A 15395-nucleotide genomic window follows, 5' to 3' on the forward strand; every position below is an offset into this window, starting at 1 on the left:
TGTAACACTCACGGAGACACCTTTGTCTCTAACACTACTGGGATATATCTAACTGTAACACTCACGGAGACACCTTTGTCTCTAACACCACTGGGATATATCTAACTGTAACACTCACGGAGACACCTTTGTCTCTAACACTACTGGGATATATTTAGCTGTAGCACTCACGGGGACACCTTCGTCTGTAACAGCTAGGGGACTTCTTTGAATCTAACACAACACAGGGAAATGTTTGAAGGAAAATGTGACGATAACTAACAGTATTCAATCGCATATAATGAATAAAAAATTAAGAGTTGGCAAACACGGAACCTTGGATGTACTAGAGGTGGGATCAGTTGTCTAGGAGCTGTGATCCCTACAATATCTTGATCAGGCAAACGAAGTAATCCGTAGTCAAAATCAAAATTCAAATTAAATAAAAGTTCTCTAGAATGTTTTAGAATCCACATTTGATTTACTCCACATTTGGCACAATAAGTTTGAAGATTCTCCTTCACGGTTGTTCACATTTTCGTAATGAGTAACAACAGAGCACAGGAACATAATCATGTTACACCGCACGGAGACATATTGCACTGGAACACAACACCAGGGACTTGCTAGAGATTCGGATACACTTACCACAGGGATGTTTGTTCAATTGAAACCAATTAATATATTGCCTTTGATATACTACAAATGAGATGTGCTTTTTAATTTCTCATATATCTCGCATTATGGGGATATTATTAGTTACACAGTTAGTTAGTGACCTGATACGGAAAAATACATGGTGTGAAAAGAAAACGCGATACGGATGTTCTTTTCACACCATGTATTTTTCCGTATCAGGTCACTAATTAACTGTGTAACGAATTTATTACGTCGAAGACCTCTAACTATATATGTGGGGGTCTATATCATACAACTTATCGCTTCGCCAATTTTGTCACGGCTGCAAGTCGAACCCGATAATAAATTACTCGCTCAATACGGATTTTTCTCGCAAGATACATTGTTTTTTTCACGGCATCATGTGACCATGATCTGACAAATTAGATTTCAAGAATTTTGTCTAAGGCGTGATAAAAACACGTACACCTCCAATGGATCAATTTTTTCATATCAAATTATATGTAAAATACTTGTAACCATAAATCAAAACAGTACATTGGCAAAACCCTCTATAACCAATATAGTGTGCCATGAAGTAAAATAAAACTTAACACTGTGGATACGTTTTTGGTAATTGTTTTGTATTTTGTATTCAAAAAATCAAATTGACATCATTATGCGTATCTGTTGTAAAACATTAAACACGTAAAAAAAACAAAAAACAACAGCGACATAAGTACATGTATTGCAGATCTATGTATATATCGTAAAACTTTAATTAAGACATCTTCATTCTGATGTGTCGTCAATGGATTTTGCAAAATCACTTTTTAATTAAACTTATGCATGATTGAAATACATTTTTGAGTAAATTTATCTAATAGATATAATTAAAAGTTTGGTAAACTATATGTTACTGAAAAACTACATTTTTATGAATAATCGATTATCCATGCTTAAACATACTGACAATAAGTCCTATTTATAGCCGGTTATTTGGCGGAACAAAATTTGTCGTATTTGGATCTACAAGGTTTACTATTCATTTTGGTGGATAAAGTTTTAATGAACTCGTTTTCAGTCTTATATATTCGATGTATATGTATATTGATGTACTAACATTTAGCGATTTTTATTTGGGTGAATATTGCAAATATAAATCAAAATATATTACCCACCACAAAACAGAGCATACAGAATGCTGGAATGTTCTCTATTGTATGTCAGTATCAATCTGATACCAACAATTAATTTGTATATTTAAAAAGTAGCAGTTTTTTTCTCAAATAGTTGACATTAAATTTTGTCATCTTAACCAGTTTCTCTGTACTTTTATTAAGCTGTTTTATGAAAATGTTCAATTTCCTGATTTTGAGATATATTTTTCTGTTTATGTATGCCTGACACCTTCAAGACAATAACAAGACACAGTTGTCTATGGTTATCGATTAAATCAAATTATTTTTAGTGGAAATTCACATAATGTGTTTACTTTGAACCATTGATATTGACGAGTCACATGAGGATGGAGATATCTTAACATTGGTACAAAAGTAAAGATTTAACATAATCCCATCATGCATAGCTTGTTGAGGTATCACGCTACAAATTACCACTCGGACATATTATGCATTGTTTATTATGTGATCAGCGAACAGTTAGGTTTGGTTGAGTCCTATATCGTTTCCCTTAGAATAAATTGTGATCACTTAGAATTCAATGTTTCAATTCAATTCAATGCATTGTTTATAATGTGATCAGCGAACATTTAGGTTTGGTTGAGTCTTATATCGTTTCTATTAGGAGTAAATTGTGATCACTTAGAATTCAAAATTACCAACACATGATTTCAGTTGTCCACAAGGTGGCTTCAGGGATTATAAACGGAAGTCTGATCATCTAATTCTATCACAGATAATGCACGCGGACATTTTCCAATGCTCCGCATAAAAATATGTTCCTATATAGATTGATGAACTATTTTCTAGACTTGTGTATGTCTTCCGAAGACTCTCTATTACCCTAGTCTCCCTGCACAATCTTGGTACACCATCAAGTATCTTTTGATGTCCTCCTCACTTTCCTATGTCCAGTAGTATGTACACTATAACCGTCAAAGATAGGATTCCGAGGGAAATCAAATGAGCAATTAGTAGAATACGCCTCATTCGAGTAAACTGGAAGAGAAGACAACAACATTCAGCAAAGACGGTAAGAGAAACGCTTTGATTAAAAAAATCAACAAGATAAGCAATGAATTAACAGCGTCAGTCTATCTTAACGTGCTGTCTTTAACCATTTCTTTATTTGTACAATTTAGAGGGTTTTAAAGACAATATGAAATGTCTTTTAAATCAATTTAATTCTATATGTGGCCTGATTCGAAGTAGGCATATGTCATATAATTTTGTGAAGAATTTGACCGGAAACAATCTAATTTAAAGAGAAATACTGATTGAGTAAATGTAATGTACACAAATATACATTGTAGATGTTTGGGATTCATTCACATGATAGTACCTTTTGATTCCTATCCGGGTTGTCTTGTGAGTTGGTGTCTTCCAACCTTTTCATGTTCATGTCGTATTTATTATCTGATTCAATACAATGTGTCAATTAGTATATCTCCCAATATGATACTCAAAAGATATCCAAAATACAATAACGTTAGAATATACATGAGAGAGAGAGAGAGAGAGAGAGAGAGAGAGAGAGAGAGAGAGAGAGAGAAATTGAATGGATTACCTTGAACTTGACTTCGTTCACTCATTTTCAGGATTTCAAAGAAAACCTCGAAGAGAACGTAGACAGCTATATACACATACATCACGTAAACCGCTCCAATTTTCACTCCGGATTTTGTCAGTTGTAGACCAAATATTATGTTTATCACTGTAAAAAAGAAAGTAAGATATAGGTTTGATGTGTAGTGAATTATATCAGCCAGACTTTTAAAAAACCTTAATCTTAGTTTACTTAGTGAAGAACTCTACTCTTTACGTATTGATTGCATTAATAGAGGGATGAACATGTAACTTTTCGTATAACACTTAGAATACTTATGGATGGTTCATGATTATGCTACTTTGGTAACTAGTATTATAAGTTAATCATGCATTACCTGCTAAAATATGAGCGGATACGCCTACAATGAAATGTGCCCAGTTGAAGTATTTACGGCGATTGTCGTCCGGAGAACAGCGGAAGAAAGACATGATTGGCTGCAAGGGAAATAAATATTTAAATATTACTTAGAATTGCTGGTATGATATTTTTATTCATTCAAGGATTTACCGTTGTGTTTAATCATTCAAGGTTTTACCGTCGTGTTTAATCATTCAATGTTTAAGAGTTTTGTTATCAACAATGTCTAGATAGAAACTGATTTGAAAAACTATATTTCCATAAAGTCAGTAATATGCTGCATACTTACATTGATACAGGTCAAAATCAAAATCACGATTCCCAGGATAGGATGAGAATTCAAATGTTTTTTGTCAGAAGATTCCAAATTCTGAAAGGTCAATTTCATCAGTTACATTATCATAAGTAAGTAATAGTATATGCCGCAATTGAATGCACAATGCTTTAATAAAATTCATGAATAATCTTTGCAAGTTACCTATCAAATTCAATACCTATACATTTAGGCCCTATAGGAAAATTCGCAAAAAAAAAATACAGAGTGGCAAGCACACTGTTTCCTTAGGTGCGTTTATCTAGGATTTGATTAATCATTGTCATACATGGTGGTTTATCAATATTCTACATTACATTGCCTCATCACACAAAAGTAAATTGTGTTTTAAACCGGTAAAGACTTACATCTCTATATCCTTCCGCCGAAAGTATAATGATGAAGAAAGAGATCACTGTTAGTAATAACACCAATACCATACAAGCACGATGAACCTGGAAAAGATTAAATACCTATACATGGTATCGGTAGGCATTGAGCGCGTTGGTGTGAATAGTATCGATGGTACAGATGTATACCTGAAACCAGATTTTTTGTCCCAGGATTGTCTTATCGCTCCATTCTGATTTGAAGTACCGAGCAATGACTAATCCGACACTGGAGAAGATCATCCACGTCAGAACCATCAGTACCCCTGGAAAAAGAATAATGTATATGTACTAGCATTCCGGGTGTCTTTCTCAGCTGGCTTTCTTTGAAATCATATCCAAGACGAAGATTCCCATATTTCGTACATCAATATCTTCCAAAGATCAACTCATTTACACTTAACGTCCCTCCTAAAAGAAAATACCGAAATGGACGACATTGACTAACATTGATAAGACACATTCTGAGATGTTCAAACAATGAATATCAACAATATTGAACTTGTGCATCCAGAATTTATTATACCTTTTTTGTTGAGATGTGTAAGTGATCATGCAATTAAAACTGTGCATTTCAAGGGGGAGGAGCCATCGTCATAATGGCGATAATTCCAGTCAAATTATATTGTTGTCCGATTAAAATTGATTTTACCCATGTAGCAAATAGTTTAGGAACCCACAAACAGAACTCTTTTTTGATGCAGGTAGTTTTAGTTGAAGTTCTGTGTTACACTTTATATGATATATATGAATATTTTACAGAGATACAAGCGCTAAAATGATTTGTTCAAAAATAACCCTGAAAGAAACGCAAAAAAAAAAATGAATCATAACATTAAACCGATGATTTGCAATCAGGGTCATAGCAGTGATGGATTTTGAAAAAGAGTTCACGTCTGTCGTGATTTGGGGCCTCCGTTTTAAGGTCGCATATGAAAAACCCATGATTCTCACTTCTAAATTCCGAGCATTTGGTAAAATAACAATCGCTACCTATAGTTTACTTCCTAGCAGGGCTCGAACTCACGCTTTGTGAACGTTCTACCACTGAGCTACCGCGACCAGTCTAGTCATGCAACTAAGATCACATGCTTTTGTATTTATAATGAAAAGTGAAGATAACGAACAGTGATCAATCTTACAACTCCTACAAGCGATACAAAATGTTTCAATATTTCATTTTAAAATACCGATGTCCCAAACATGAAAAGTGAAGACAACGAACAGTGATCAATCTCATATCTCCTATAAGGGATAGAAAATAAAGAGTTGGGCAAACACGAACCCCTGGACACACCAGAGGTGGGATCAGGTGCCTAAGAGGAATAAGTATCCCCTGGCAACGGGTCACACTCTCCGTGAGCCCTATATCTCCATAAATAACGGTCTAACAATTGGTATGAAATACGTCAATCAGCATTTGACCCAATGGCAGGTTGTGTTGCAAATTAGATCATTAAATTTTAACGACAATAGGATTTGCGAAATCCTGACTTTAAAAGAGGATGCACTTTTCTTTTCCCTCAAAGTTTTAAGTATATTTACCCTACCCATTTTAACAACATATGCATTTCATTTCATTTTACTACGTTGCTCATATGCAAAAATCATATGTACATAAATTTCATTTATATAAATTAATCCATACCCTCTATTAAAATTCTGTAAAAATGTATTCGTATAAAAGCATTGTGTACTTGTTCTTTTTTAATAACGTCTCTCACATATCTGAGATAGAAGTTCAACTTTCAGGCGAAAAAAATATATTCATTGCATATAACTATGTTGTTTAGCGCTTACTATTTCAAGAAAGATAACTCCTCAATTTCTGAACGTTTAATAATGTCAGAGCAGAAACTTTTGTTTTGCTTTTTTCTTTCTTCAATTTGATATTTGCATATCACTAATATACATGCGCATTTTTAGTTATAGATGTTGGTTCATATTTGACCACTAGATTTTAAGAAATTGAAGCTTGATTAAAAGGTAAGATAACGAACAGGGATCAATCTTACATAAATGTATAACTTGTATAATCTTACATATATGTATAACTCGTATAAATGATACAAAATTAAGAGTAGGGCAAACATGGACCCCTGGACATACCAGAGGTGGGATGCCATATAACCCATTTTCAGAAATAATCAAAAATATGATGGCAAAAATATTGTTTTGTTGTATTTGAATTCAGACATGGTAAAAAGGACCATTTCAAAAGACAAAATGAGTTCTAGAGTATGCAATTGAAAATTGATGAAATTCAATTTTCGTTAAAAAATGGGGTCATTACAGATGTTTCTATAAATATACAGGGAATTAATTGGTACAGATAAAGTCACAATATGTGTCATACCACGTTAATTATAATGTGTGTGACACACAAAGACTGCGATAAATACCGTGTAATTTGGCAGTTTTCTCATTCAGTGGATCTCCAATGATGACCTCGAAGGCAAACATGTCAACAACATCTTCACTTTTGGGAGGCTTTCTGGCATAATGCTCCTGTAATACTCCGTCTGAAAGAAATAAACAAACGATTCATTTCATATTGTGTAATGTCCCTCTCGAACATTTTTCACTTATATGGAGACGTCACCATTGCAGGTGAAGGTTTGAAAAATTGAGGCCTATACTCGGCGCTTACAGCCTTTGAGCAGGGAGAGATCTTCGTCATGCCACACCTCCTGTGACAAGGGACCTCGTTTTTCGCGGTCTCATCAGAAGGACTGCTCCATTTAGTCTCGACAAGCAAAGCGTACTGAGGACCTTTTTCTGACCCAGATCCCATAAATACACAAAGTATACAAATATAATCACGTGGTTGGATTATTTGTATACAACATTAACAAAGTACAATAACTCTCCATTGATAAAGAACGTCAGACACCGGAGAAGAAATCATTTTATCACCTTTAAGCGGATTCCACAGCTTCCTACTAATTTCATAACACTACACGTTACTGATCATTGATAGAATCTGACATAACACTACACGTTACTGATCATTGATAGAATCCGAAATAACACTACACATTACTGATCATTGATAACATCCGAAATAACACTACACGTTACTGATCATTGATAACATCCGATATAACATTACACGTTACTGATCATTGATAACATCCGAAATAACACTACACGTTACTGATCATTGATAACATCCGAAATAACACTACACATTACTGATCATTGATAGAATCCGAAATAACACTACACGTTACTGATCATTGATAACATCCGAAATAACACTACACGTTACTGATCATTGATAACATCCGAAATAACACTACACGTTACTGATCATTGATAGAATCCGAAATAACACTACACGTTACTGATCATTGATAACATCCGAAATAACACTACACGTTACTGATCATTGATAACATCCGAAATACCAAAGTTAGGGTCGATTTAAAGTGAAATAGACTGCTTACCAGTTATGAATCCTTCCGCGAGGAAAAGGTACCAATGTGTGTTGAGGTCAAAGATTTTTGTATTAGTTGAATTGATTTGCCTATCAAATGTACAAGTGAAGGTTGACCCGGTCGCTGAGGTTACAACATTAGATATCTTCTCCAAAGGCTGTAAATAATAGTAGTTTGAATTCAAACTTTTGAATTGTGTCATTTTTATTTGAAATTATATATGAAATTTTAGGATCAACTGGAATTTTTTTTTATTCTATCTATTGAATAAAGCAATCAAACTGAACAATTCTGTTCAACATTGATCGTAAAAGTAAACTCTGATGTCAAAAAATACATTCCAGCATGATATGTTACTGGTCAGCTTGTAATGAATTGACAGATTATATATAAACACATGTGTTAAAGATCCTCCATCTTTATTCTGTTCATGTATAGTTTTGATGTCTAATAGCTAAAACGCTGTCTGGCATGTTTCACTTTTTTTTTGGCACGCTGTTTTTGGCTATATTTAGCTCCAAAACTTCATAGTTATTTTGGATTTCAAACATTTCGGTTGAGCATCACTGAAGAGACATTATTTGTCGAAATGCGCATCTGGTGCATCAAAATTGGTACCGTATACGTTTTACATACCAAATGTTAGGCCGTGCGTACTCTTCCTAGGCACCTGATCTCACCTCTGGTATATCCAGGGATCCGTTTTTTGCCTTTTTGCCTAACTTTTAATTTTGTATTGATTATAGGAGGTATAAGATTGATCACTGATTGTTATTTTCATCTCTCATTGATGTCCACTTCCAGATGAAATATTAGATCTATTCTGTACAGTACATTCAGTTCATAACGACATCTACAGAGTATTTCTTTCACTTACAGTAGACAAGATTGTGTAGGTTTCCTCCACATTATAACCCCCTTCCACGGAGACACCTCCGGATACATATTTACATGCAATTGTGCTGTCGTCACCCTAAAAAAAAGAAACAGTCCATCTCAGTGGTTTTTGCATTTAACAATAATAGATAATAGAGTAATTGTCCATCACAGTCATTTACCACCAAATATTCAAATAACAAAGTCACTGTCCATTAAACATATAATTAACAGAACGATGACCCATACGCATAATATATGATCATGTAAAATTGTATGTGTCCATTAAACATATAAACAATATAACAATGGTTAAAAACGTACAACAAGATGCAAAATAAGATGTATCCATCAACCACACACGCACACACATGATCTGACCCACCACGTGTTATCTATCAGGCAAATCGGAGGACGTAACATATTGAAATGCATGTAAATTGCCATCACACTCTTAGGAAGCATCAAGATAACAGGGATTATTTAAACTGAATTTCTATTTGTCAGCTAGTCATTCTATCATGGGTATTAAATGATACACACCGTGTCTGTTACAATTCATTTCATATTGAATTGTCAATGTCAGTGTGTAAGTAACAGTGGTCCTTGTTTTACAAGCTCACCCTGACACCGATAGCCAGAATAATTTAATCTCCTTCACAGGTTTTCTTCGCACAATTGTTTGTGTTCAGATAATGTGCCTCACGACGGGTGTGACCGGTCAACAGGGGATGCTTATCCCCCGGCACCTGATCCCACCTCTGGTATGATTAGAGTCCGTGTTTGCCCATCTCTTGATTTTGTATCTTTTGTAAGATTTCAGAGGTTGATCGATGTTCGTTATCTTCACTTGTTCTTACACAATACTCAGACACAGACATAAGTAATCTTTCTGATGGGACCTTAAAATCTGAAGTCTCATGTCATGGTAAGCATTTGCGCGATAAAGAACTACGGTCCTGATTATCATACAAAGGACGAGATTTGCAGCACTTCTCTGTGAAAAATTCTCGAGTGTATGTAAAGCCAAACAATAAAGAAACAAGAAAAACACATAACGTGTACAATTCTCTGGTGAACACAAGTCTAAAACCTTATAATGTCCTCTTCCAGTTATGGATAACAAAAGACATTATACATTGTGTATCTATATATATATACATCCATAACATATGAAAAATTCTAGATACAATAAAGAAGCCATGACCACTTCTGATTCCTGGCCTACAGAAAAAAGTTACAACAGCTATAAAATTTGATAACTTGTTATATGACAATTCTTTCTGCGGTTCAGCTCCACATCAGATAGCTTACTTACCATATCATCGTCATCGGAAAATCCAAGGCACAAATATTTACTGGATCCCGTAATCGTAGAGGTGAACTCAAATTTCATCTGATCTCCACTCCTGTACCACGTGACCAGGTACGTACAATCTCCGGATCCACACTCGTACGATTTGAAGCAGCCTTTGGATACCCCGCATGTTGAATCTGGGGAGAAACCGTTGGTTTTCTACAAAACATTGAAATTAATTAAAATCGTGTAGATTAAGGTATGTGTATGAAACAATCCCGAAAATAAATGAGAAGCATCCTTAAAAACTATCGGGGTTTTGTCCAGGTCGAATCTGTGCATCTATGTAACGCTTTGGGTGGAAAATATCCTTAGCAAAATGGACGCCATATTTATCAGATGATATGCATTGTACGCCATATGTTCATACATATTCTTCAGTTATGAAACGTTTGCATTTTAGGCTCAGGTTCTGTCTTTTTTACAGCTTTAACATTTAACGTTAAACAGAGTGCGGAAAATGTGGACTAAAGCCTAGTTCGATCATCAACCATAGTAGTTGTATACATGTAGTTGACTTCCGAAACGTAATTGCACATGCCTTGCTTGCTTCCGGACCTTCAGTGCGCATGTCTGGTTTCTAACGTTTAACCATTCTGTAAGTATATGTTGCGGTTTGGTAGACCAGACATGCGCAGTAAAACCTCTTTCGGTTTCGATCAAAGGCAGCTTGATTGTACTATGGTTCAGCTCTAGTTACTGTAGTTGATGATCGAACTAGGCCATAATGCACCATGTTTTGGTAGAACGAATATCGTAGTACAATATCACTTTCTTCCCTCAATTCTAAAATACAAAAGATATAATCAATTGGCCTTTTTCGCCAATAGAACAAATCAATATTAAAACTACAATGATAAGTATTACTAAGCAAAATTAAGAAATTATAGAATATCTGTATAATGCATTCAACTTGCAACCCCTAATGAGGCCATTCTAGGTGTCGTTCTCCATTTTCCCCCACAGACACAAGACCTTTAGACCCACACTCAGATTGATCCCCAACCTTTTTAATGTGCAAAACAAAACATGAGAAGTATTTCCGGTTTGGTGGATTCTCTGTCTATAGAATCTAGTTTTGAATTCCCAATGTCATTTCTGCCTTCTTTTTTTTTTAACTCTTACGTATTACAGTTTTACTGGATCATATGCTCGTATATAACAAGGGAAAAAACAAATTCATGTGTACGTTATTTTTGAATTGTATACACAATTAGGGATTCAATACTTTAACCTGGATCTTCCAAGTAAATGCGCTCTGATTTATAAATGTCCAGTCGACAGTAGTTGAGAGGGTGCAGCTTGATATGCCTCTTCATGTATATCCCTATGTGCTTTCAATAAACTATCTCTATGTTGTATCTTATCTGAAAAGGCAGTGGTTTTTTCTACACACGTACTCTCTGGTGAACAGGAGGTCCAAATGGAAAAGTTATAAAGGCTCGTTTCTTTGACAAACTATAGGAATCAGGGGCGTAGCTAGGGTACTTTTGATGTGGATGCCCGAGTAGGCAGGGGGTAAAAGTCCCCAATGGGTCGAAGGCAAAACCCAGGTGAGGGCCCAGGGGACGAATCCCCCGAACGCTGGTATATTTTAGACGATTTCAATGTGTATATTCGACCCTCCTGAACGCATTTTTCGTAACTTTATAATTTGTTACGCAGCCATATTCGAGGTCTGGTCTGTTTTTGTACGAATTGCGGACAAAGACTTGTAAAATCTCGAAAATGAGAAAGGATCCGTCCAATATCGTTGAATGACAATCCCACTACAAACAATTTTAGACCTTTGAAGAGACAAAACAAACACATAATTCAGGAGAGAACAAATATAATTGTCATAATATTGCCCTTCACTACCTTTTGATATTTCTAATCTCTCTCTCTCTCTCTCTCTCTCTCTCTCTCTCTCTCTCTCTCTCTCTCTCTCTCTCTTTTTTTTTTTTTTTTTACAAAGTCAGGTCTCGAGAAATATTTTTCTGACTGACGCCATGTGTACCATTAATACAATTACGTTTACCATTGCATAATTACATCAATCTTGTATGAATTGTAAACTATAGTTGTAAATAGTACCTGTACTACATTAGAAAATTACAGCTAATATTTCGATATACTACATGTATATTGTAAAGACCATGGCAACATTAAATTGCAGCAGACGACTTGCGTACGTGCGTACATATTGAGATATGATAAGGCAACTGACCTAAAATTTTTCGTTTCCATTGAAGGTAGAAGGATACACGGAACTTGGAATAGCCTTATCAATTCTAGTTTGTATAGAACAGATGCATCGACAAATAACCCAGACTGAAACATAGACAAATTGTATAACTGTGGTGCACTACATAGTTAATACACTTTTGATTGTAGATATTTTATGAACGAATTTCTTTTTCTAAAAAATTAAAATAGAAAAAAAAATTCACCCTAAACTTAAACTTGTTCAAGTTCAAAAATGAGAAGCCTTTTGCAGAACATCTAAATATTTTAATAGGACATGAGAATGTAAGTTACACGAATTCATGAAAACTTAATTTACTTTTACTCGGGAAGACTTTTGTGAAAGATAAAATATTACTAACATTTTATGTAAGTAGGTTAAAAGTCATTTACAGTAAAAAATAATCTAGTGCCAAAATTTTCAGAACTTTTAAAAGCTTAAAAATTCCAACCCAAATCCATGTAACTGTAAATGTATCACACCGCACAGTGTATATAATTTTTGGAAAGTGCTATACCTGATGCGAGGATTTTAAGACAAGCCTGTCCAAATTCCTAATCATATTTTGCTTTCTATGAGACGAATTTTCTTTTCATCCTAAATCGCATATGTGTACAGTTGAAAATGATTATTAATGACCCTATAAGTTACGGTTGGTGATTCACCCCTTATGTGGGTGAGAAATATAGAATCAAAATATAGGTTAAGTTCTACTTGACAAATATCGACAAATAGTGAAGGTAAGTTTAAATTTAACCTAAATATTGCATATACGCTTCTTTCTCATTCTCTCTGGCCTCTCTTTCTGTCTCTTTCATTCTCTTTATCATCTCTTTCATTCTCTCTATCATCTCTTTCTGTCTCTTTCATTCTTTCTCTTTCATTATTCCTTAATAATTTCAATATTCATTCCTGTATCTGTGACTTTTATTTCAAGAGATTATAATGTAAAATATTGCATTGTCTAAAACAAAAATATGTCAACACAAAAATGATGAACATAAAGGCAATTGTTGTGCAGAAATGTCACTAATGCTTTTCATGGAAACAGTCAATTTAATTTAATTCATTTTGTCCTCATATTGCACACAACAACAGAGAGAAGATATACATATATACACAATGTTAAACAAAGAATTCAGTTGATGCAATGCATGAAAGAGTGTACAGTTTATGATTTTTAACCTGGAAGGGAAACTCTCTTGGGAATTATAGTTATGAATTTGGAAACATTACGCACAACAAATAACATTTTACATGAAAACAAGTTAAAAAAAATTATGACATTTGGCCTGTTTGTGAATTTAGAAGGTAAATAAAATTTTCTACTATCCCTAAGAGCTGAACAAGTCATGATATAGTGAAATTCATTCCCAACCTCATTTTCACATAAATTACAAATTACAAATTATCTGTTTTCTGGGCACACCACTCCATCTGCCTGTCTCCATAGGTAACCTGTGATTACTTGTTCTAAATGCTAATATAAGAATAATATTTCTTGGTACATTGGCTTTTAGATAATTTCTCGACGTCAAAAAAGCTATTTGTAAATAAATTATAAAGTACACCTTTTCCTGATGCATTACATTCAGAAACCCAATTGAATATTGATATATCTGATTAGTTCATGCCTTTATGAACATTATGTTGATATTGAAAAGGACGCTAGGGTAGATAATTATACATATCGCGTGGTTGTAAATATTATATGGTTGTAATAAGTATCAATTTAAAAATTCCTAAAAATAATAAAGGACTTGTAAATTCTCTTTGATGTTCAAAAATATATTATCTTTCCCAATATAACTCAATATAAAATTTCCTCACTCTTTCAAACTTAGTTGAGAAAATAACGAGAATAAATTCCATTTCATGCGGTACATGGTATTCCTCTCACTTTTTTGTTTCCGTTTTTTAAATTTTTGAAAGGAAAAGTTTGTAGCAAGCGTACTTGAGCTATAGAATTTGACTTCCAAGTGCAAAGGGGTTAAATCCAATGCCCCGGTTATTAATTATTACAGGTCTTTGTGAATTTCGTAGCATTTCATAAATATAGATAGATATGTTTCTAAAAACATCAAGTGTTTTTAAGTTAGATCTAAAGTAACGTTTTATCAATGTCATACAGTTTTATACTCTACAAAATGTGGAATCCGATATTATTAATCTTTTTAACTCGACACAAATATAGATATATGGTAAACAAAAAGGTATCTTACCTCAACACATTGTATTACTATAATAACGAATAGACATACGGAGAGCCTCATATTCAACGCTTAGTACTCCAAGTGTGAATGATCGCTGAATTCTGTACTGGCCGCCTATTTAAACACGATGGTGGCACGATATCTTTTGACTAGAGATAAATTTAAAGTTCGTAATGTCACGCGTACGCAAAAATTGTATGTTTATTTACTTCGTTTAAAAAAATCGATTCACGCACCAATGTCCTCAATTACGGACGACATTTCACTCTCACGTGAAGCCAGATCAACGGGAAATTTCCTGAGTCATTCAATCAAACCGGGTACGTAGCCATTTATCGTGTTTACCTTTTTAATCAAACAATGGATTATCTGATAACTACATCTTTGGCCCCGTAAAACTTTAAAAACTCGAAATAGCTGAGTTTTACTTTAATGTAATTTCACTATCTTTGTCTTAATTAATACCTACAGGTTTATTTTGAATACGGATTACTCAGTTAAATCAAGACATGCATCTGTATTGCGGGTGTGGTCGGTCAACAGGTAGACAATGCTTACTCACTCCTCCTAGGCATCTGATTCGACTTATGGTGTTCCCAGGGATCCAATCCAACTCAACTCTCACATCTTTATTCTTTATAGGAGTTATGAGATGGGTCACTGGTCGTTATCTCCACTTTCTATACGTTTGGACATTTGGACTTACAGGACTTTGTGCATTTTAAAGACTTTGTCTGCCAATTCAAAATTTCAAAGATTAAAAAAAATCAAATCAGAGACAATACAATTTCACACACTCTGTATGTGATATCAGAGTCATTAGTAGTACATGTTTA

At 34.3% G+C, this 15395-nt stretch overlaps 1 protein-coding gene across 5 annotated transcripts; it reads right to left on the reverse strand.

Annotated features, from left to right (window-relative positions):
• Positions 1–1220: 1220 nt before the first annotated feature.
• LOC125673496 (putative ferric-chelate reductase 1) lies at positions 1221–14706 on the reverse strand. 5 transcript variants are annotated; one of them, XM_048910091.2, is made up of 14 exons: positions 14569–14659; positions 12329–12432; positions 10661–10905; positions 10081–10278; positions 8764–8859; positions 7896–8043; positions 6849–6968; positions 4597–4712; positions 4426–4512; positions 4034–4114; positions 3722–3821; positions 3346–3492; positions 3121–3194; positions 1221–2777 (listed from the first exon to the last, which is right to left on the reverse strand). In XM_048910091.2, exons 3-14 carry the CDS (start codon positions 10688–10690, stop codon positions 2676–2678), a joined length of 1299 nt encoding a protein of 432 aa, XP_048766048.1. In that variant the 5' UTR covers positions 10691–10905; positions 12329–12432; positions 14569–14659; the 3' UTR covers positions 1221–2675. The 5 variants fall into 5 exon arrangements, with proteins under 5 accessions (XP_048766048.1, XP_048766047.1, XP_048766050.1 ...); XM_048910090.2 differs by lacking the exon at positions 12329–12432 and having other exon boundaries at positions 14569–14693; XM_048910093.2 differs by lacking the exon at positions 10661–10905 and having other exon boundaries at positions 14569–14663.
• Between the last annotated feature and the right edge of the window lie 689 nt (positions 14707–15395).

The sequence above is a fragment of the Ostrea edulis genome, chromosome 3 (assembly GCF_947568905.1).
Source record: "Ostrea edulis chromosome 3, xbOstEdul1.1, whole genome shotgun sequence".
Lineage (NCBI taxonomy): Eukaryota > Metazoa > Mollusca > Bivalvia > Ostreida > Ostreidae > Ostrea > Ostrea edulis.